The sequence below is a fragment of the Seriola dumerili genome, unplaced genomic scaffold (genome assembly GCF_002260705.1).
Source record: "Seriola dumerili isolate Sdu_G_001 unplaced genomic scaffold, Sdu_1.0 BDQW01000322.1, whole genome shotgun sequence".
NCBI classification, from domain to species: Eukaryota; Metazoa; Chordata; class Actinopteri; order Carangiformes; family Carangidae; genus Seriola; species Seriola dumerili.
Window position 1 is genome coordinate 3,304,092 of NW_019174577.1, and position 23,148 is coordinate 3,327,239.

The following is a 23,148-nucleotide window of genomic DNA, read 5'->3' on the forward strand; positions in this document are numbered from 1 at the left end:
ACAAAGCTAAAACCGTGTTATCTGCGATCACGTGACCTTGACCTTTGACCTTTGACCACCAAACTCTAACCATTTCTTCCTCGATGGCCAGTGAATTTTGTGCCAAATATGAAGAAATTCCATCGAGACGTTACTGAGGTGTCGTGTTCACGAGAATGAGACGGACGTAAGTATGGACATATGGACAGACAACTCGAAAAAGAGTCTACGGCCATGCTAGCAGCTCTGTGAGACTGCACTGCACAGCAGCCAGTGTTTTGAGTTAAATGCTAATGCTAATGTCAACTTGCTCATAGTGCCAATGCTCATAATTTATATTAGTATATTATTCATATAATTGTATGTATAATGTTTACTATGATCATTGTTTTAGTTTAGCTTGTTAGCATGCTAACATTTACTGTTTACTGTACTGTGTAGTAAATAGGACATGCAGAGAAACACAAGATACAAAAAGAGAGTGACACAGTTTGAGTTATTATTTCAGATTAATTTATAAAATTGAGATACTGTGTTTTAACATACAGTGCACTCTTCTACAATACTTGTGTGTTTCACACACAATTGAGCCCTCAAAGTTTTAACAGCCTTGCCATGTGGTGAATTGAGTCATGAATACTTTGGCATAGTTTAGTGACAGACTATTGGTGAAAAAAGACAAATGTAAACTGCAAATAGATATGGAAATGACTGGTCGATGTCTGAGGGCCTAATTTTAAAAGATTGACTCAGGTTTCATACTGAATTTATAAACAGTCAACATACAAAGTGGATAAATATCAGGAACATTTGCTCTTTTATGTAACAGAGAGTTGAATTCAGGTGGAATCTTCTCTCTGATCCCACTGATTTCACCTGTCTAACAGTCAGATACAGAAGGTCAAAGCCTGAACAAGGATTTTTAAACTTTAAGACAACTGAGACCTGGATTGTACAAAACGAGGTGCAAATCAATATTAGTTCCCCAGTATTCGGCACAGTCAGTGCGACAAAACCCCATCTACTTTACTGTGTGCAGTGTCATTACACATTACTGAAGGTATACAAGTCACAAATAAGCATAGAGTATTTTGCTGATATACAATATTAATATCACTGCTCATTTATCCTCTGTTTAATTACAACTTTTTCACTGATTTTACATCAGCCATGAGTAGGTTTGTTTTTGTAGAGGGAGACACTTCCAGGCAGACTCCGGCAAATAACAGTATGAGCCATTAAAAAAAAAATCAATTCAACTTATCTTACAAGTAAATACTCCTCTGTTGAGACTGTTCCAGCCACGTGTTTGGGAATATTTCAAGCACAGTTCATATTTAAATATCTAAAGCCATTTAAATATGTATTGCTGCCCAGGTCTGGTCCCAGGGAGACGGATAGTGTAGACAGAGAGAGACACGAGACGACTGGAGAAATCAGCAAGCTTCGCCATGTTAAGAAGGCGAGCTGCTGAAAGTTACTTGGCCTGTAGAAAAGTGGGAAGAATGTAAAAATAAATGAAACATTTGAAAGAGGAAGTTTTTCAGATTTCATACATATTATATGCAATGCACTGAACTTGCATGACTAAAGTTTTAAAGACCTACTTATGACTATGAGTTTTCCTCCGCTCCATCACTCCACATTGAGAACCGCCCAGTTATCTTTCTTGTCCTGATGATCAGAGAAGAAGCTCTATTAATGTCTCATGTAACAAGGACATAACATGAAGAGGTACTCTTCTAAACTAATTTAATTCAGAATGATACAAACAGATACAGTAGATCAAAGTGTTAGACTTATTACATTTTATTTTATTACATTTGATACACAGTGTATTGCGGGATTACTGGAGGGTGTAACAGTCATGGAGCTGTAAAGTAGCTTGTGTCTGACCTCTGACATGACAGGCAGGTTGTCATGAGGAAGGAGCCACATGGTTCGGTGGGCCTTGGTTCTCTGTCTCTGCAGGAGTTTTCTCAGCAACCTCTTCACCTTACGGTCTCTGGGGTCTGCACATTTCACCGCTTTCTTTGTGTAAAGACTACAAAAAGAACACAATACTTATTACACAATACAGTATTGAAGTACAAGGTTCTGTTGAACTTTGTGGGAAAAAGGAAGAAACCCAGAATCTGAATCTGTTGTATGCGGAAGCAAGAGAATAGCAAAACCAGTGATTCAGTAATAATGTGGAGGACTACTCCATTACTAAGATGTCTGTCAGGTGTAGCAAAGCATCGGAGAATCACAGAGTTGCTATTAAATGACTGGAATTAGTCAAATACATTTTTTTAATTTTTTGCTGTGGTAGAAAGAAGTCCAACTGTGACCAAAAGTTGAAGAAAAGAGGCTGTTAACCAATGAAATAGAGAAGACCAAAAGAAACTCTTGTATCTATAAGAATTCCATGTTTTTGTTAACTGGACCACATGAAAAAGCAAGCTCTTCATTCCCCAGCTACATCGGATTTCTCTGACCCGCTGGAAACAATAGGTATCACAATGCAGAATGGTTTACTTAACTAAACCCTGCTGTTCTGACTGACTGGCTGCGGCAGGGCTCAGCTGGCTTGGAAGGTATTTTCAGATGGCTTGTTATTCCCACATATTTCCTTTCTTACTTCCCTGGCAATTACAGCTCCGAGCCCTGCCATAACAACATGACCTGGAAAGATGACAATGCCTCTCAGCCCGGCTCTGCCCTCCTCTAACGAGAGGCATATTTTCCATGCCTGCAGATTGCTGTGTTCTCTTTAGCTCCAGGAGTGGATAGTTGAAATACTTGCATGATGGCTTGTATACTGCAGTCGGGCCCCTCCGTCTGCACCTCAAACCGCAACACATCTTTGGTACGCACCTTGCCCTGGGAGTACAACATGCAGCACTGGACATCTCTCTGCATCTGCACACCTTTACCTGGGAAACAAAAGAGGCAAACACAGAGAAACAAGAATGAGAAAGCATTAGGAAAAAAAGAAACTGACAAAGTGACCCTGAAGTTCTTTGGTGTCAATCTCACTTCATCATGCTGGCTTATTGCCTTCTATTTCAGACCTTTTATATTAGCTAACAAGGTCATATCAGAGCGAAATTCTCAAACAGGACACTGAAGCAACAACATGGCAGCCACAAAAGTTTTAAACACTATACATTATTCTACATTATCATTAATTGCATTCAAATCAGATACAGACACATTTTAAAGCCATATTTACTTCATGGGATCATGATTTTTAAGCTCTCTGAAGTCAGTATTCTGGTGTCAGCAAAGACTTAAACACTGTGTTTTGGAAGCTTTTGTAGACAGAAAAAAAATGTTATCTGTTCTGCAGAATGTGCACATGCCATCTGGTTACATATACACACTCACATATGGACACACATATACACACACAAGAATGCCAGAGGAATTACAATGGCATCCCATTGTGCAGCAAAACATACTACCATGCCAGTGAAACGAAAGAGAGAGGGAAAGTGAGAGAAGGAGAGGAGGGAGTGTGTGTTTGTGTGGAGGGTGTGCCATGATGCCTTTTCATCCAAAGCAATTGGGTAAACAAATTAAAGTGTGATGTGAGGCAGCAGGAGCAATAAGAGCTGTAAAATAGGACAGTGCTGCTTTGTTATGCCACAGATGATCTAGAATCCATCCTCAGGCACATCACCGCACTTCCAGCGCTTTCACAACATTTCAAAAAACAGACGAGGTGACACCATCACACAGACTGAGCCCTGACACAGTTGCTGTCTTTCTGTGTGTGTGTTGTGGGATTTCAGATGCTCGTCCTCCTGCCTTCTGCCCCTCTGTTTACATCCATGCCTCCCTCCCTGCTGCTCCTGCTGCTGCTATCCCTCTTTCCCTCTTCTCTCCTTTTTCTGTCTTCGCCATCGCTCTCTTGCTACACTGTCCACCTGCAGGGTGCATGCAAGCCATGCAACACACACACACACACACATACGCACACACACACCCATACAAAGTAAGTATGGCTATGTCCTACCTTCCACAGATGCCAGGAGGATAACAGTCAGAGAGATAACAGTCAACATCTGCAGCATGACCATGATGAGGCTGGCAGAGAGGAGGAGAGGAGAGGAGGATAATCTACTCTGTCACCTCTCCCTCTATGGCTGCCTCTCTTATATTACTCCCTCCCTCTCTTTATACCTCCCTGCCCATCTCTCACTCACTCACTTCCACCACCTCTCTTTTTCTGTCTTACCGTCTTTCCCTCCCACCCTCTGTTTTTCCATTTTCAGTCATTCTCACGCTCAACTAAACTCCCTCCCTCATTCCCTTTCTCTTTCACACTCATCTCACCTCTCACTCATTTCTCCCTTCTTGTTGCCTCACTCAAAATGCCAAGCCTCATTTGTCTCATTTGTGGCTTTAAATTCCTCTTACATCCCACCTCCTCTCTTGTCCTCAGTGCATTTTCTCTGGCAGGACTGAAACAGATTTAGTGGGTGAAACCAACAAGGAATCACCCTGTAGCTTTCGCATCAGCCCTGATTTGGCATTAAAATAGCAATTCATCTCCAAATAATATTCAATTAACCCTGGTATGCAGCTGTATAGTGTAGTTGCGGAAACTCTTAGACTGAAGAGTGGGCGTGTCTCACTTGTGCATCTGGATCAGTCTTGCAGCAGAGTTATGTTCTGTGACGGATTCCAGACAAAATGCCAAAAACACCTAGAAACTGTGATAAAGTGCATTCATTAACTTAGAAAGGAAAACATGTATACATTTATCATGGAAAAAAAATGCAAGTTGTAGATTTGTGATGTTAAATATATCATTAACTTATACCATTAAAACTGAACTCTACCTGTAATTGTGCTTTTGTCATTTGGATTAGCCTCCTGCAAAATCTCAGGGAAGATAAATCAATGCGCTTCTTAAAAAAATCTTCTTAAGACCCATTTGTTTTCTTCAGTTTTCTCTTGATTTTATACATTGTATTCTGTGGGGTTTACACTTAATGGGGCTGTTGTTTGCCTGTTTGTAATGGGAAATGTCCCCTCTTTGCTCATTTTTAAAATGGTGTTCCACAAGATTCTGTCCTTGGCGTCTTGCTGCTTTCAGTTTTTATGCCCCCATCATTCAAGTTATTGTCAAAACAATATTTCCTTCCTAGGCTGATGACACACCACTGTATGTTGAATTTAAACTCACACTGTAGCTTATTTTAAGTGACTCCAGTGATAAATGTCAAATTTTTTTTTTCAACCAAATAAAGACAAATCTTACATGCTTTTGTTTGGCCCTTCCAATCAGACATTTCATTTACATAACAAACTTGGAAGTCTGGCAGCCTATATGAAACCGTTTTCTCGCTTTTATTTCTTTTTTTATGGCTTTGCTCATGCCAATGCATCATTGTCACAGAGTACATGTAATGTATTAGGTCAATAAAGTGATTCTGAAGTTTGAAAAATAAGCCCATAATATGTCTTTGTGAACTCTCCCTGCCAGCCCATAAATCATAATAAAATTGTTACTTAGTTTCATAACTGAACTCAACACTCAAATAAACTTTATCTGAGAGTCAAGCATCTACATCCATTACAGACAGGCTTCAACAGAAAACAGCATCAGGGCCAGAGAAAAACCAGAGAAACTGCCGCAATCAGATAATGCCAACAACAACAACAACAGTGAATGAAATGATCGATCAAAGGCCTGATTATGTACACAAATGTTGTGACATTGCATTGTTGACACAGTGATAGTTGACAAAGTGTTAAATTCTCTTTGGAAATTAATAATTATAACTGATTATAATTCTTATCAATAAGGAAATACATGATTGTGTTGCTATCTACTCTAGCAGGCCTGATTGTCATTATATGGTAATACATAGATAACACCATCCAGAGAGTTATCACAGTAGTGTTGCTCCCTTCACACTTACTATGGCCAGGAAATATTTGAATGTCTTTGACTGTGTTGCCTTTTGCTTGGAGAACTGCTTATTCCCATGTCCTTAAAGGGTCTAGTCACCTAAACTTATGGCAATAGTACAAACTAGCCATGCAGGTAATGTTGGTTTTTCACTTGATGTTGTTTAGAGATATTCACCAGAGGTTCATTATCACCCAAACACAATGGAAGTGAATCATTTGCAGTTTTCAAAGCATCAAAAGAAACATTAGAAAAGCTCAGCAGCAATGTTCAGAAACAATCTCCTTGGTAATTGTAATAATACACAGAATTCACCATCAGCTCGGGGAAAATATGTTTATTTTCCTAATTTGGCTGTACTGTACTCAAATGGACCATGACATCACTGTTAGGTGTGGTTGCAGGTGCAGTTGAGCACATTTCCACCACCCTCCTCATCTGGGGTGGTAAAAAACTTTCATATCAGGAAAACCCTGCTCAAAGCAAAGTATTAAGTGACAAATCCATTATTTTCTATAGTATTTTTAGGACCTTTTATGCCTGTATTATAGGGACACAGTAGAGAAATTACAAAAAAATTAAAATTTACAAATGTGTATTCTTTAATATCATAAATCATAATCATTTCTCTTACTTGGTGTGTACCTAGTGTTATTTTGTTACAGCTTCAGGGACACATTACCAGTTTGTTCAAAAGCTTTTTTATTTCATCGTTTCATCATTCCTGTAAGTTTTCTCGGAATTACTACTAATTAGCCAACACTTGGGATTGTGGGACTGCATCCTTAAATGTCAATACAAGTGTATCGTGTCTTGTGGCTGAATTTAATTCTGATCTACTAAGACTGCTGTTGCATGGTGGAGAAACTTGTATCTCCCCTCAAGTTATTCCTGTTGGATTGACACCAAAGCCTGACATTTATAGTTGCTGGGTTAGATAACTGAAAATGTTTCTGCTCTCATATTCCATTGTAGATATGCTGGAACTTCTGATACAGTGCCATGTTTTTTTTTATGTTTGGCTGGTTATCTGCAAGAAGAACCAAGATACATACATCAACAACCAAAAAAAAAAAAAAAAAAATTCACAGGAATTCAATATTCATTGCTTACAGTCGTTCTTTTACATGACTTACAAAACTCTCTCATTAAAACTACTCAGGTGGTGCCACTAAATAATCTTGCAGAATGAGGTGAAAACTCTTATAAAAGTGTTCCCAAAGTTACATAAAAATATTGAAATTAATTAACCAGGAGTCACCTGTCATACAGGGAAATATTGCTTTGGACTCTAATGTGCAGCATGTAATGAACACATTTTGTACAGTTAGATCAATATTGGACTGCCTGAGTTCCTGTGGTTCAACAGGTCTTAACATAGAACAAATCATTCTCTGGCTCCTGAAACACTTGGTGGAAAAATTAGATTTATTCAGACAACACAGAATCAATATGTTCCTTATGGGCATACATATCAGAACCCTGGGTGTGAAAATATGCAGTATGCACACAGAGGGGTGAGGTTAGGGTAAAAATGTGTATATACATGTGTGTGTATGCGTTGGGGGTGGGGTTAACTGTTGAAGAATTTGACCCAAGAAATCAGGTTGGAATCTCAGCTGCAAAAACATACCTTCCACATGACTACAGGTCTGCTTGTGAGCCAGATGCATTTTCTGCATATCTTTGCAGCGATTAAAATATCTCCTGTCAAGGTGTGCAGACTCACAAACATTTGGAAATCAAATAAATAAATAAATAAAAGCAGCAGCAGCGAACAGTGGAGCTGACAGGCTAATGTCTTCCTCTTTGAGGGGGTGAAGAGCCTGAGATGTACAGTATATAAGGATGGTATGGCCTCCCGGAGATGTTGGAGGGCTTAGTGAACTGCTCTGGACATGCAGCCAGAGATTTTACTGTACCTGAGAGGGATTTCCAAGAGATAAATTGCAGGGGGTAAATACTTTGTATAATCTTTGAAAGTAAGAAAGCTGTATGAAATGCTCCCAATTAAAGGAATAGTTCCAAGTTCTAAACTATTGGATGGGTGGCCATGAAATCTGGTACAGACATTCGTGGTGCCCAGACAATGTGCGTTGATGACTGTGGTGATTCCCTGACTTTTCCTCTAGCGCCACCATGAGGTTCACATTTGTAGTTTTAAATGACACGTCTCAACAGCTATTGGATGGATTGTCATAATATCCCTCATGATGAACAGTACTAACTATCATGATCCCTTACCTTTTCCCATCAGCCTCAGCTGTACATTGTGTTAAACGCTGATTAGCAAATGTTAGCATGCTGACATGCTACAAGTTGGGTAAACATCACGTTCCCATTGTTATTGTGAGCATGTTAGCATTTAGCTCACACCACTACAATGCCTAAGTAAGAGATGCTAGTATGGCTGTACACTTGTTTAAGCTTTGGACAAAGTTTGGCTAGCAGTTTCCACTTGTTTCCAGTTGTTAAGCTAAGCTCATTTCCCCATGGCTTTTTGCTTCCTATTTAGAATACAGATATGAGTATGCTATTGATCTTCTCATCTAACTCACCACTATGTTAAACCATGCCTTTAACTTGAAACTCAAAATCAGCATATTCACATTGTGTAGAAAGACTTGGTTGTATTTTATCTACAGGTGAAATAATTTTACTCTAATCTATTCCTGTGATTGTATTATAAATGTTACTGTAATTTGTTTTACTGGTTTATGTGAAATAACTAAACAGTAAAATAAATGATTTAGCCTAATTTTCACTAACAAAGCCACACAATCAAAGTTTATTCTCTCAGCATGCCATTTATCAGTATGAAGGAGGACCATCAGGCCAGCCAGTCCCAGGGTCATTGTTCATGTTCTGCTCTGGACAGTGGGAGGCTCTACATTTTCTTTTCACATGAGATTTCCTTAATGGAATGTCTTTATTGACTGTGGAAATAAAATGATGTCCAATCCTTCAATATGTGATTATATTTTATTAGAAAAGAGCAATCCATGTTCCCTCTTGCCAGTCAGGCATTCCTCTGCAGGGAGTTGACTGGTGCTCTTCTGAAACCAAACATCTGTGCTTCTCACAGCTCTGTTTCATTACTCCTCGAAACACTAAACCCAGAAAATCAGCTTAAACACACTCAGGCATTTATTTTGAAAATCCCCACTGCAAAAACGAAAGGAGTCTTGACTGTGCCTAGAGTGTGAAACTGAACACTTTGGAAGTGTTTAACAAATGCTGCCAGGAAGAACAACACACATCTCAGGTCTAGAGAGATTCAGATAAATTCCTAATGCAAACTTGAAGCTCTGTGTGATTTTCTCAGTGTCACCGTGTTGAGCAAGATATTTAACCTTCGCCATTTCACCACTGGCTTGTATTGTACTGTGTACATGTCCAAAATGTACTGATGCAGCAGCCAAATGGGGGAGTTCAAATAAATGCTAATTACAGGATATTTATAACTTGATCACTTTTCCAAGAAATTTACTGTTTGTGAAATTGAGAAAAAAAGGGATATAACATACAATGATGTCAGGTTATTGCTCATTATGGAAACCATCTTTGCTCATGTGTAACCTAAAGTTTCTGTGCTCCCAAATAGAGTCTTACTTAAATTGTCCAGGTCAATATTAGCTTATCACATAAGCAAATATGACAGCAGATAACCACCACGAAACAGCAGTAGAAATAGATACGTCTGCGGTCACTTGGTGTCACAACATGTTTGTCCACCAATGAGCATTTAGTTTTATTTTCCAGCTGTATGTACCACTCAGTATATATCATGGTCATAGCTCTTTTATCACCAAATTTCAGGGATCTATCAGCCAATATATTATTAGCCAAAGTGGCCTCACTGTTCATCAATGCACAATATTTGAAACTACCAGAAACCTTGTACAAAAGACATAGAAAATTAAATAGGGCACTGATATTAAAATCCTGAATATTTTCCCTTGCATGCATGTCAGTGTCTTTTGGTCCAATTAACATATCAGACAGGAAGTTCAAATCAGTGCATTTGGCGATATTCCCATAGCCTGATATCACCACTGAGACATCCAAGATGAAAAAACACTAGGCTAGGCTAATACTTGGCCAGAAATGGTGTATATACATTAAAAGAAAAAGAAAGAAGAATTGTTGTCAAGTTTCCTAACATGAAATCAGTTAAACCAAGAAACTCCAATCAGTTAAGATGACATACCATCAACTTTAATACTAGGCAGAAATCCTTGAAACATGTCGACAGGTCAGTACCCTGGACAGTTCCTGCGACAGTTCCCACATCCCTGGAGGTCCCAGCATCAGCACCATGGACAGTGGTCTTAATACACTGCAGAAGGTTAAGAATGATTCACCTGAATTGTACAGTAATTCAAGAAGGAGCTACAGTAAACAATGTAGTTTCCCTAACTGTGAGTGTTAGCGTTCCTTGCACCTGCATTTTTTCACATTTGCAAGATGTTTGATTGAGCAGACTGGTTACCACTGCTGCTAGTTTTCCCAGATTAAAATCAGATTGAGGAAATTACTGTCTGCTACATAATCCTAGTCATTAACACTTGATAATAAGGAAAGCATGTGACATTAAGTAAGAGAAACAACTCCTCAGTCGATGGAGCTCTGTGATTGTGTCTTTCCTGAGAAAAATTGGGTAATTTTACATGTTTTTCTGTTCCAATTATTTATTTTGTGGGTGTGGAAAAGCTGAGGCATTTAAGCCAACAAAAATTGTGACACAGAAAGATAGATCATGTTGCCAGTGCTTGAGGGGTGCTGACCGCAAGGAAAAAGTCAAAAATGATGAAAGAATACATCTTACAGTCTAAATCCCAACAATAAAATAACTGCATTTGTCCTACAATCCATCACGGCACCTTGTGGATAAATATCCTATTTGATAAAGTAATTTTTACATTGGCGCTAAGAGTGTGAAATGCTTTTTTTTTGTTTTCAATGTAATAGTGCATACATAATCAATCACCCTTAAGCCCTTGTGAACTTGTATCTGATCACATAATACAAACATTTGTCTTGCAAATCTCAAATTTACCATAAATTCAGATAGTACTGAACTGTGTTGATGAAGATAGAATGTTTAATTCTGACAGAAACTGCATGTTTAAAACTTAAATTTATTCCATTGTACAATAGTATTTCACAAATATTTACAAATAATGTACACATCCCCAATGATGTCTTAAGTATGAAAAATCTTACTGCCACATTGTAGAAAAGCATTTATAAACATCAAATATGATGGAAATTTTCTTGGATGGTTGCGGATATTCAATGTTCTTATTGGTCTCCTGAAGCAGCCTTTAATCTAGAGTGCCTAGAGAGAAAATAAAGAATTAGTAGAGTGTGTACTGGTACCACTTGAAGTCGATCCAGTCAGTTACATGTGTACACATCTGTATGAGCATGCTAAATAGGGGTTGGAATCACAGAGTAACACAAAATACGATACTATCACAATACGTTGCCCATGATAACGATTTATTTACATTCAGTCTGATTTGCAGCAGACTGCTGACAGCCTGTGTGTGTTTATGCCCAGGTGTGTGTTGGTATGTGAGAGTGAAAATTCTGCTCTCTCTGTTACAGGAAATACAGCCTTGCTGTTGAGACAGCGCTGAGTAGTTAAAGTGTATGAGTGTGTGTGTTTGTGTGCATAACAGCATCTCTGATCTGCTTGGTCTGGCAATGTGTGTGTGTGTGTATGTGTGTGGGGCGTTCATGTTGCGTTGTCCTTATCAATTTTATTTGTGCCATGAGTGTTGTAAAAGCTGAAGTCGGTACAGACTATCAATTTGAAAGAATACGGTACCTCAGATTCAGATTTACATGTAATAACTCTGAACATGGGTGTATTCATGCAATGATGCCAAGCATCTTGAGGATAAGGCTTACCTTCAAGAAATGCAAATTCATCTATGGCCTCTATTGCGTTGTCTGTGGAGGCAAAAGAGAAGAGACATGATTTGATTGAGACGAACAACAACAGAAGATACGAGAATCAAAACTGATTTATAGGTCTTAATTTCCAGCTGATCATACAGATCTAATAAATATCTTAGGTTTGTTAACATACAAGTTAAACATGTTTACCAGTGCAGCAAAACAATCTAATCCCCTCAGCACAACTTTAGTGTGAAATGATTAATGTCCAAGTCCATCAGCTAAACATTAACATCATAAACCCATTTTAAAGCACAGTGATCTTGTATGTAAGAAATTCTTTAGTTTACAGTGCTTACCCAAGTCTTTTCTTTGCAAGGTTTTCCTCTTCCCTTGCTGGGCGTACACCAGGGCATCTTTGGCAATCATCTCAACAAACAACTCCTGGAGGACAAAAAAACCTTTATTATATATTAAAACTAAAACAAACTGAATTGCTTTTTCTATGAAATGTCAGAAAATAGTTAAAGGTGCCCACCATAATTTCCCAAAGCCACTCTTTCCTTACAAAATGTATTATTGTGTAGAGATTTTATTTCATCAATATCTTTAAAAAAGCAAAAAAAAGATGGAGATGGAGTGCATCTTTGATGTCTTTTGTTTGAGACAAACTGCTGCTGTATTTGATAGTAACATTTTGTATATTTTTACAGCCATAGGTTAAATAATTAGATGGCATCTCTACTTCAGTGGTTGTAGGTGGTGTGCAGACCTTGAGAGGTTTGAGGAGTTTATATTAAAAGCTTTACTGAAACAGTATCACACAGACAGAAAGCAGTATGTGTTGCTGGAAGACTTTTACCGTGGCTTTAGCGATGATGAATACAGACTCCTGGCTGGCAAGGGACACGTCTGGGTCGGTCTTCATGAGCGCCTTGATGCGGGCCAGCGGGAGTTTGGACAGTCGGCTGTGGCTCACGGCGGCAGCGGGGCCTGTCTGCTGCTGGCTGCTCTCCTCCTCCGCCTCGGCCCCGCGGCTCTCTTCCTCGCTCCCACAGCGGTCAGGGTCGAGCTCCGTGGGGGTGACAGGCGTTACCACTGTTGCAGCCATTTCCTGGTTATATTCTTTACACAAGAGTTAGATTAAAAAGACACACACACACAAATCACCACCGTTATCGAGCTACATGTCGCACATGACAACATCAGTAGCAGCGCGCCAGCATGTGTTTCCGGCCTCTCGGTGAGGGGCCTGTGTTGATTCGTCAGTCACAATGGAGCCCGGCCTTTTCCTCTCCCGCCAACTAATCCTCATCAGTGATTGGACAGATTGTGAATCAGGACTTGGCGATTGGCTAGAGCCGCACGCCACTCAAAGTACGTTTGGTGGTTCAAGTGTTGGTGACAAATACAAGATATATTTTTTTACTTATTTTGAAAACAATACAATGGATAAGAATATTATCTCCATAATTCAACGATGTATGAGTTTTGGCAACTTCTACATACAGGAAATTAAATGGACGAACCCCAAATTCACTCGCTCTTTTGTCCACTTTGTGTCAGGACAAATCCAGCAGACAAGGACCAACGTCATCCTTCATTTGGAGTCGTGTCAAGTCGTTCTGGCCAACCAACAAAGGTAAATCCAATTTTCACTCCACCTTTTAACTCTGGGCACCAACCCCTGACCGAAATGCTAAAGCTAATGCTAATACTAAATGCTACACTATGTCCACCGGCTTATCATAAACTGTGTCCGTCTACAATGTTGTACTGGTCTAGTGTCTACTGGGTTTAAGAGCTTTCTCGCTGCTTGCTGGACCTGGAAAAGGTGCTGGCGAGGGAGATGGGAGTGAACCAGAAAGTTGAAGGAAATAAAAACAAAACAAGTGAGCTGAAAGATGCTAAAGATGCTCCATAAGGCCAAGAGGAACTTCTGTGTGACTTTGAGCGACTCCTGTCACACGCATGTAGTAATTTGATTCATTGTAATAATGAAATATTCACTATGGAATAAAAATATATTGCAATTCTGAAGGTTAAACTGCAAAATAAAGAAGCAGCTAAGACCTGAACTATTTATAAAACCCACTGACTATATATTAAGATGAACCACTCATCTCTTCCTTCCACTGTACAAAAATGAAACCAAAATATCCTGCATATGGGTGCTGCCACCTTGCACTAGTGAGGTCATTTGGAGCTGGAGTCTGTGCAGTATTGGGTGTTTAGGCAGCCGCTGGGGTGATGGAGATGTTTTAGCTTTACTTTTGAGGAGCTGTTCTTCCATCTTTATGTACAGTCATTAGTAAAATCTAAGGTTATTGAGTAAAATTATCTCTTAACCTCTTAATTTCTTTTTTCCCTCTCCTCCAACATATTAATTTTTTTCTGTTGAATTTAAACAGCTCCCTGTATCCATTAAATATGTAATGTTTATATGTGATATGGCCATGTAATGTTTCAATAATTTACTTTAGACTGTTATGAATTATACAATGTGTATAATTTCCTGGCAACTCATGCTGCTGTGTTTTGAGTTAATGATTGTTTTCAACAAGGATTTACTGGGAAAAGAAAAAAACATGACGTCAAAAAGATCCCAAACATTTAAGAATATCAAATGTAATCTTTATTAAAGGTTGATGATATTAAAGTTTCATGTAATAAAAACTGCAAGAAATTTGCTATAATCAGTAAAAAAGAATGTCTATATTCATGCATTATTTATCATGAGCTTTATCATCAGTATGAAAACTAATAGGCCTATGGGGTGTGATTAGTTCATTCCTTAAAGTGTGTATGCAGCGGTTCCGTTATTTCAGTCTATGTCAGAGAACCTAATGAGTAGTCCACTAATACACTGTGTTAATAGGATTATGAAGAGTGATTTAGTTCTCTGTTGCTCCATTCACATGTTCAGTCACAGTCAGGTGTTACAGCCTGAGGGACAGAAATGAAGGACCCGCAGTTTCCAGGTAAAATTATATATACTTTTTCTTTTGTCTCTGCAGTGTTGTAGTTTGCAGAAAGTTAGAAAGAAAGAAATTAAAACTTTGATTACTTTCTGAGGAGGCATCCTTTATAGTGGGTTTATAAATTGTAAATAATGGCTTCATTAATGGTTAATAAATCATGTTGTATAGATCAGTTATAGACCATCAATAAGATAAATTCTAAACATTTATAAATGCAGACTTGGTGGCTTATTAGAGAGTGAGTATGTACCTTTTTTAATGGATTACCAACCTTTTATAACAGCACTATTCCTATTGACAGCTTCTAACCTAAATCTGTCTTATTAGAAGTCTTTTTTACAATATTTTTTTAGGTTATTTAATATTGAAAATGGCTGATTGGCTGCTAAACATACATCTTCTCTCATTTTTGAATTTACTAGTATACATGGAAAAGCAACAGCACTTTATAAAATCAATCATGCAGAAATTTTGAATGGTAGCTGATTAAACAATGGAGTAAACAATAAGTAAGTGTTTGCAAGATGATTACATTATTATTAAAATCAATGTGATTTACATTAAAATGCCCACATCAACAAATAACATGTATAGAAGAGTATAATGAATAGAGTAAAAGAAAGTGAAACAAGAAAAGAGAGAAAAAAGTTTAGTTTGTTTTGCTAATGTCAAACTGACCCAAGTGTTGAGGTTAATCATCTTCTCTTTAGTGCAGTATAAAGCCTTCTACACTCAGAAGTGGCCCACTAATACTGAATCTAAAAGAAGCAAGTAATCCTGCACTTTGAGAACTGAGCTTACCGTCCTCTAAATTTAACCCACAATGACCAGGAGGAGCCACAGCTTCATTACACTTTAAATTTACAGTTTAATCATTCAGTTTATGTTTAAATAATTATTGCTCTTGTTGATTATTGTCTGCTTTGTTTATTTCTTTAACCCCCTTTTTCATGTGTGCGTAGACGTTACACCTGCTCTGTAAGACGCCCACACAGCAAACGTTTGATATCTGACCTTATCATCCGTTGCTCTTTGTGTAATGCTGGAACCATAAAATAAATGTTTCCCATAAAACCAAAGAAACAGGGTGTAATGTTTACATAAAAAGAGTGGCAAAGTACTCTCCTGCTTGGGAGGAAAATGAATAGTTTGGCCAGTCTTTAAAAGAAATGTGCTGAGTCTCGAGAACTGTGTCCAAAGAGCAGGAACAGATAAAAACAGGAAAGGTCGACACATCCGGCTTTTGTTAGTCATAAAAAGTGAAAACATTGGCTACATGTTGAAAATGATTTAACACAGTCCAAAAATATATCAGCTTCTGTGCAGACCAGCAAGACTAATAAAACTCTAGTCACAACATTGACACCACAACAGTGTAGGAGTTGTAAGTCCTTGTCAAATAAAATACAAAAGCAGAGCTACCCCTGCATTCTGCGAACAGAAGAGAGTGCTGCATGTCTGAAACAAAATATAACATTAGTAAATATTCATATATGTAAATCAACTTAAAATTTACATAATCAGTTATTGTTTACTTCCATCTCATTTTCACCAACAGACACCGACTTACAAATTAAGATGCAGGCCAAGGCTGATGTAAAAGAGGCCAGACGTTTTACCTCATTCAGGACAAAGTGAGTTAACATGGAGGTTAATCTCATTACCAATGTCCTATACACGGAACGGTTACACTACCTGTCTGCACGATGACTTTTGTAAGAGTTAAGCAGTCTAATGCTGGTGACAGAGCAAGGGAAAAAAATAGAAGATAAAGGTTTGTGTTTAAGACTTCCTCAATAAAAGTGATGACTATTATTAGAAAAGTACATTTATCCGAACATGTTTTCTGCTGTTTCACACAACATTATTACCACCTTATTCCTGCAGGCCTCTGAAAAGAAAGTCAAATCTCTCCACTGATGTCAAACTCTTTCTTGAATTTTGTTCCCAAGCCATCAAAACGAGGCTATGGCCGAAGCAGAAGGCAAGCAAAAAATCCAAAGATGAGGCTCAGAAGGTGGAAAAGACAACCGAGCCGTTGGCCTCTACTGCCGTCTGTGCCTTCCCACAGCTGACCGAAGCAGAGAGAATGAGGCAGTCACCGTTTGAGAGTGTGGTATATGACATGGCCCACAACGAGAAGATCATCAACGACCTGATACTTGGTCGAAGGGTTGGCTTCTATGAGCTGCGTGGAGAGATTGGGCAGGGTAACTTCTCTACAGTCAGGCTGGGCATCCATGCCTTGACGAAAGGTCAGAAACCATGAGTTGTTTAAGTCTCTGTTAATATTCATGTTTTCTGGTTTATGTCTAACTTATATATAATAATAATATAAAGCATTCCCTTCTGTCCAGTCTGGGCGATCCACACCTTTTACCGTTATGAACAAGTCTGGCCTTGAGGGAATAGTAGTTGTAGATAAATAATATTACAGGTTTGTGAATAATGTTCATGTCAGTAGACAACAACTGATCCCCTGAATAAGACTTTCGGATCAACCTAGATCTTCCCTGACCCCTGCAGTGAATTTATTTTCTGTTGAAATTAAACCCATATATGCACTCTGACTTGTTCAAGGAGGGTTCTTGATTCTTAGCCACATTTTTGTCATACCTTAGAATAATGCTGCAACAATCTTCCAATTAAATTAGTTGCTGAGTAAATTCTTTCAGTCTTCTCATATGTAGCAGTGGCAAACACATCCCTATTTTCTTGTGTGTTTAAATCTCCTAAGCATGTCTCTGCCCTTATTTTGACCTTTCACTTCATCAGACCCTCTCTAAATCCACCACTGACATCTAAGCCTCCCCCTCCTCTTCTGTCTCAGAGAGAGTAGCTGTTAAAGTCATGGACAAGCTGCGTCTGGAGAAGAAGAGCCGGCCTATGACTTCCTCAGAAATCAGCTGCATGGAGAAGCTGTGCCACCCCAACATAGTGCGCCTTTACGAGGTGATCGAGACCAGCCGGAAACTGTATCTGGTGATGGAGTATGGCAGCGGTGGAGACCTGTTCTCCCGGATCACCACCAGGGGGAAGCTTAACGATCTGGAAGCCAAGCTGGTCTTTGCACAAGTCATCTCTGCTGTTAAACACATGGTGAGCTTCACTGTCTCTGCAACCCGTCGTCTGTTGTACAGCATGAATCTGCACAACACAGAGACACACAGAGATAGTTTTAGTTACTTTACATACAGTTAGGCAGTTTAGCCCAATGGTTTCCAACCTAGGGCTTGGCTTCTCTCTAAGTTTAGCTTTTATTGTGAAATATTGGATAATTTTACCTTACCTATAATTTGACCTGAAACCATCTGAGAAGTTTAGAGGGAAAAATCACCCTTAGATTGAACTCACAGTTACACACATAAACAGTGCTTTGTATTTTATAAGCTTACAGTATCCTTTTTTGATATAAAGTCTTAGTTTGAAAAGCAACTAGTAACTATAACTTGCAGATATATAGTGGTGAAAAAGTTTAATATTTGTCTCTGAAGGTAGAAGAAAATGGAAATAGAAGTAAAAGTATCTCCAACTTGTACTGAAGTACATAGTTTGAGTAAATATACTTAGTTATTTTCCACTACTGATAATAATAATGTTAATAATTGAATGCTTTAAAGTTTCAATGTGTTGCTAATCCAAATAGAACAATTACAAAAAATAACAGGAAAGTGTCACTCATTATTGTTGTTCAGTTCTTTTCAGATTGTCAACCCTTTCTTTCCCTGAAAGGAAATATAAAATGCCAAAACAGAACCCTTACTGACTTTTTAAAATCTGTTTGTGCTGTTTCAGCATGACCACAACATCATCCACAGAGACCTTAAGGCAGAAAACATCTTCTACACCACCAGCTACTGCATCAAGGTAGGAGATTTCGGCTTCAGCACAGAGAGCAGCCCTAATGAGCTCCTCACCAACTTCTGTGGCTCTCCACCTTATGCTGCTCCTGAACTGTTCAAGGAAAAAGGCTACATTGGACTCTATTCTGATATTTGGGCTTTAGGTATTCTCTTGTACTTCATCGTGACGGCCACTATGCCCTTTTATGGGGACAACCTGGGGAGGCTGAAGCGCTGCATCCTCCAGGGGGCTTACAGTATCCCTGCTTTTGTGCTCGAGCCATGCCAGCTGGTCATTAAGGGCATGCTGCGGCCTGTGCCTTCTGATCGCTCCTCTCTCACACAGGTTACAAACAGTGCTTGGCTGAGGGGGATTGAGTACCCTCCTCCGTATGTCTTGTTGCCCATGTCTCCGGCCCACTTTGCCCAGGCCGGCCAGGCTCTGTGTATGGAGGAGCAGGAGGTGAAGAGTTTGCTGTCAGATCTAGGCATCGTGACAGTTCATTTCCAAAACAATCCCTGTTTAGATTATAAGAGCCCGTTGACGGGGACCTACCGGATCCTCCTCCATCGGGTCCAGAAGAGGAGGTCAGTGGAGGCTGTAGGTTATTCAGCGCTTCAACCTGATGAGTATAGGAGCCTGAAGAAGTGGTCTGCAGCACCTGTGGACAAACACAATCCATCTGCTGTCTGTGTTGTACTGTAATGAAAAATAACTGGACTGCTTTAGTTGTGGCAACACAGGCACTTTATCACATGCACATGTGTTCATTAGTAGTCTTCAACTTGTATTGTGCAATACTGGACTGAAATGCTACGCACACATGGAGGTTGAGGTCTTCTGTCCCACATAAAGTTCACAGACGAGGGCACCTCTCTTAAGTAATTAGCTATAGCTTTCTGTTCTGATTATGTCACCACCAACAAGCTTACTGACGCAAAACGTTCATCAGTCATTGTATGGCTATCAGCATCTTCCAATCCCTCTTAGTCAGAGCATAAATCTACTGAGCTAATCCAAGGCCACAGCTAATCCTAACAAGGGAGACACTGAGAACATGCTTGGTCCAACAGAAATGAAACATGAGACTATGAGTGTGAAAAAAACATGTCCTGGGAAAAACAATGACATTAGGCATAAAACAAAATTATGACCACATAAGGCCAGAGCTATAAACAAAATGTAACCAGTCTTAAATGTTTGTCTGATGCCTAAAATGCCTTCATTTAGTCTAGATGTTTATTTAAAAACTTTCTAAATAAGATACACATTTTATGACTGTGACAAAAAAAAAAGTCTGGAGCACACAGATTGTTTTAAATTTCGCACAATTTAATCTAATTTTGTTAATATCTATTTTGAGTATTGTGCTTATGTTTTAAGGCAAGACTTTCATAAATGCTTCATGGACACAGGTCTAAATTTACTGCCACTCTGTATTAACAGTTATAGTAATCAATAAGGCCAAATTCACTCATCATAATAAAAGTATTTTCAAACAATTATTTTAAATTGTTTCCTTTCAGATCTTCTCATCTGGATACTATCCTCTGGCTCTATCTGTCCAGCAGGAGGCATGTTGTTACAGGATAATGATAATATTATTTTTCTGCTGCATGGACCATTTACAAAGAGATTTCTACTGGGATGTTGTATGATTCCTTGCTTTCTTGTGAGCCCTGATGTTTGGCTCTTGAGCCAGTGTGCAGAGATTTTGGAGCCATCTCAAGCACACATAAAAGCTGATAGTAAAATATGATGCTTTTCTATATCTGTGAATTCTACAGAATTATGAGTGAGTTCCTCTGAGACAGACAATTTTATTCCATTCCAATCTGGGAAGTCAAACTTGGAAAGCTCTTTCTCCACGTAATGGCCCTTCAGTTCCAATTCACCCCACATGTGAATTTCCCCTTAGGGTACAACAGTCTCTAAGACCGGCATCACACTTTGCCTGTTACCGTCACCTTGCAATTCTGCCAGAGTCTGCATGCCCCTGCTGAGATTCTGATAAGCTTTATATTTTCCAATAAATTTTTGAACTCCCATCCAACAGCCTGTTCACACAGGAATGCTTACACGTTGTGTGGGCAGGAGCAGAAATTGAAAGGGATTAACAAGGTCCCTATGAGTGCCAAGGAGGAGTCTTGACTTGTTGTTTATTTAGGAATCCTGCTCTTGCTCAATATCCATGGTGTGAAACTCCCTCTTATCATTTTCACTTGTGCAAAATAATGCTCATCGTTACATTAAAAATGAAAGTCAAACAACACACTGACAGGGAATTCAATAACAAAATCTCTCTCCTTGGAAAAACACATTTCGAAAGGGTGATGCTGATGCATCAAAGAAAGAAAGTAAGTTGTTTAGACCAGAGTATATCATTTAACTTTAGGTGATCAGGTGGTGTAAGGTGGATTACCATGATATGTCAACATACACAGAAGCTTACCCTTAGCTAAACATTAAAGCCTGAAACTAAAACAGCATATCTTCAGTCTGTTCAGATAATGACAGGGCTGAGTTTTCACTGACTGGGAGAGAATAACGTCTTAATCTGTGCAGAATCTGCTGTTAATACTGCAACACATAAATAAGAAAAACAAAAGATATTAAAATTTGTATCTTCGATTTACTCACAAACCCCTGCTTGAACGAAAAAGTGCTTAGTAAAATAATGTTTAAACCATTACTCATCTACAAACATTTTCATATGAAATATATTCTTTCTTTATCTGTACCTTTCCATACCCTCTGGAATTATCATGACCAGCCAAAAGATCAACTGTAAAAGCAAGTCAGCATTTGTGGGTAATTGCATTTGGCAGTGAAAGAGCAGCCTTGAGCTCTGGATGTAGCACAAATCAGTTCATAAAAACAGGGTCAAGATGGTTGCGAAAGAGTAACCACCCTGCCATATAAAGACTATCCTTTTTTATGATATACTGATGGGTTTTTAATAAAAACCAACATAAAGTGTCTCAATAAAGTGTTGGGTCACCAGGTGCTGCCAAAACAGCTTCAGTACTCCCTGACGATAATTCTACGAGTCTCTGACCTCTATTGGAGGAATGAGCACCACTCTTCCAAAAGATATTCCCTCACTTGGTGTTTTGATGATGGTGATGAAGAGCGCTGTCTAACACGCCGGTCTAAAATCTCCCATAGGTGTTCAACTGTGTTTAGATCTGGTGACTGGTCTGATGAGACCTCCCATTCATCCGACCATTCAGTGACCCCTCGTGCCCTATGGATGGGGGCATTATCATCCTGCATTACCATCAGGATAGAAATGTTTTATCATAGGATAAAGGTGATCACTCAGTACAACTTTGTATTGATTTGCAGTGATCCAAACCATGCCAGCATGCCAGCAAAATGCCCCCCACATCATAACAAAGCCACCTCTGACATTCTGGCCTGTACTGATCTCTTACACAACATGGGTAAGTACTGACTTGTCAAGGACATGATGAAGGAAAACTCACCTAACCATATCACTTTTTTCCACATCTCTGTAGACCATTGTCTATGGCTTTTGCACCACTCAACTCTCACATGTGCATTCATCTTTGTAACGAGGGGTTTATGCACTGCAACCCTACTATAATGTCCCTCTCTATGTAATTGTCGATGGACTCTTCTTGCTGACACAGTCAGATCACATCCTGCATTGACATTTTCAGTCACCTAAATGCAGATGAAACTTTATTCACTGTTCCAATTGAAATTGCTAGAGAGAGTTTCACTTTTATCAGAAATCAGTTTGATAGCATCAGGAACTGAGTCACTAATACTGGGCCTTTATTTACATTTGTCAGTGCATGACCAGTTTTCCTGTATTCTGTAGTCTTGTTTCTAATCAGTAGCTGCTGAAGCTAGAAGCCACTGCATATGTGTAATGTTCCGTAGACAGACAAGAAATTACGAGATGCACAGCTGGCGTGAGATCTAACACATCTCTGTTATTCTCGCATAACGAATGATAAATGCTCATGTGTTTTCGGGAAGGCAGCCCAGAATCTGCAGGTGAAGTCATATTTCCAGACAGCTTATTATCTTTGCCACATTAACTGGGTCTTTAGCATACACTGAACCAAAAAGAGGGTCAACTGTGCCACTGCTTTGTTAATGCTTTATGGTGTGAAAAACAAAGATCACTGTAGCTCTGCTCTTGGCAATACTTGCATTTTTTGTTTTCTATCATGGCCTGGTGTCTTCCTCTCACGATTGTCCAATTCAGTAACTCAGTTTCTAAATGATCAGATTGGCACAGTGCACAATCTGGAGACTCGCTCTACTTCCCCTTAATATCTCTTACATAGTGTTTATTGAATAAATGTATGTGTAAAGTTAAATCAGTTTTGACCAATGTGTGAAAGTTGAGAATTTTGAAATCCTGAATTCACTTCCTAATTGTGGTATGCTGGTATAGGTTTGGTAACATGCTAACACGGCAGATTGATTCTCTTGCTGTTTTCTAAATCCATCCTGGATACTAACAATTCTAAGCAGGTTTTGAGTGTTTTC

The 23,148-nt window shown here is 39.0% G+C and overlaps 3 protein-coding genes across 6 annotated transcripts; 1 reads left to right on the forward strand and 2 right to left on the reverse strand.

Moving 5' to 3' along the window:
- Nucleotides 1–475: 475 nt before the first annotated feature.
- LOC111232188 (C-C motif chemokine 17-like) lies at nt 476–4,140 on the reverse strand. The gene is made up of 5 exons (XM_022759587.1): nt 3,983–4,140; nt 2,768–2,897; nt 1,876–2,023; nt 1,587–1,653; nt 476–1,465 (listed from the first exon to the last, which is right to left on the reverse strand). The coding sequence occupies exons 1-4, from the start codon at nt 4,044–4,046 to the stop codon at nt 1,615–1,617; spliced, it is 381 nt and encodes a 126-aa protein (XP_022615308.1). The 5' UTR covers nt 4,047–4,140; the 3' UTR covers nt 476–1,465; nt 1,587–1,614.
- Nucleotides 4,141–11,008: 6,868 nt separating this feature from the next.
- Nucleotides 11,009–13,406, reverse strand: pole4 (DNA polymerase epsilon 4, accessory subunit). Of its 2 annotated transcripts, XM_022759497.1 has the most exons (5): nt 13,324–13,406; nt 12,657–12,919; nt 12,154–12,238; nt 11,807–11,848; nt 11,009–11,228 (listed from the first exon to the last, which is right to left on the reverse strand). In XM_022759497.1, the coding sequence occupies exons 2-5, from the start codon at nt 12,903–12,905 to the stop codon at nt 11,215–11,217; spliced, it is 390 nt and encodes a 129-aa protein (XP_022615218.1). In that variant the 5' UTR covers nt 12,906–12,919; nt 13,324–13,406; the 3' UTR covers nt 11,009–11,214. The 2 variants fall into 2 exon arrangements, with proteins under 2 accessions (XP_022615218.1, XP_022615217.1); XM_022759496.1 differs by lacking the exon at nt 13,324–13,406 and having other exon boundaries at nt 12,657–13,021.
- LOC111232129 (serine/threonine-protein kinase NIM1-like) lies at nt 13,386–21,508 on the forward strand. 3 transcript variants are annotated; one of them, XM_022759494.1, is made up of 5 exons: nt 13,386–13,436; nt 14,721–14,775; nt 16,728–17,030; nt 17,606–17,874; nt 18,571–21,508. In XM_022759494.1, exons 2-5 carry the CDS (start codon nt 14,754–14,756, stop codon nt 19,321–19,323), a joined length of 1,347 nt encoding a protein of 448 aa, XP_022615215.1. In that variant the 5' UTR covers nt 13,386–13,436; nt 14,721–14,753; the 3' UTR covers nt 19,324–21,508. The 3 variants fall into 3 exon arrangements, with proteins under 3 accessions (XP_022615215.1, XP_022615214.1, XP_022615216.1); XM_022759493.1 differs by lacking the exon at nt 13,386–13,436 and adding an exon at nt 16,334–16,549 and having other exon boundaries at nt 14,549–14,775; XM_022759495.1 differs by lacking the exon at nt 13,386–13,436 and adding an exon at nt 16,334–16,409 and having other exon boundaries at nt 14,549–14,775.
- The last annotated feature ends 1,640 nt before the right edge of the window (nt 21,509–23,148 follow it).

What these genes read in the sequence shown, in the direction of transcription:
- LOC111232129 (XM_022759493.1), top strand. Translation starts at nt 16,510, where the DNA reads ATGCTGGTGACAGAGCAAGGGAAAAAAATAGAAGATAAAG. An exon ending in CATCCATGCCTTGACGAAAG is followed by an intron (nt 17,031 to 17,605) that starts GTCAGAAACCAT and finishes CTTCTGTCTCAG; the next exon opens with AGAGAGTAGCTGTTAAAGTC. An exon ending in TCTCTGCTGTTAAACACATG is followed by an intron (nt 17,875 to 18,570) that starts GTGAGCTTCACT and finishes GTGCTGTTTCAG; the next exon opens with CATGACCACAACATCATCCA.
- LOC111232188 (XM_022759587.1), bottom strand. Translation starts at nt 4,046, where the DNA reads ATGGTCATGCTGCAGATGTTGACTGTTATCTCTCTGACTGTTATCCTC. An exon ending in CCTCCTGGCATCTGTGGAAG is followed by an intron (nt 2,898 to 3,982) that starts GTAGGACATAGC and finishes TTTGTTTCCCAG; the next exon opens with GTAAAGGTGTGCAGATGCAG. An exon ending in TGCAGTATACAAGCCATCAT is followed by an intron (nt 2,024 to 2,767) that starts GCAAGTATTTCA and finishes TTCTTTTTGTAG; the next exon opens with TCTTTACACAAAGAAAGCGG.
- pole4 (XM_022759497.1), bottom strand. Translation starts at nt 12,905, where the DNA reads ATGGCTGCAACAGTGGTAACGCCTGTCACCCCCACGGAGCTCGACCCT. An exon ending in TCATCATCGCTAAAGCCACG is followed by an intron (nt 12,239 to 12,656) that starts GTAAAAGTCTTC and finishes TTTGTCCTCCAG; the next exon opens with GAGTTGTTTGTTGAGATGAT. An exon ending in CTTGCAAAGAAAAGACTTGG is followed by an intron (nt 11,849 to 12,153) that starts GTAAGCACTGTA and finishes TTGCCTCCACAG; the next exon opens with ACAACGCAATAGAGGCCATA.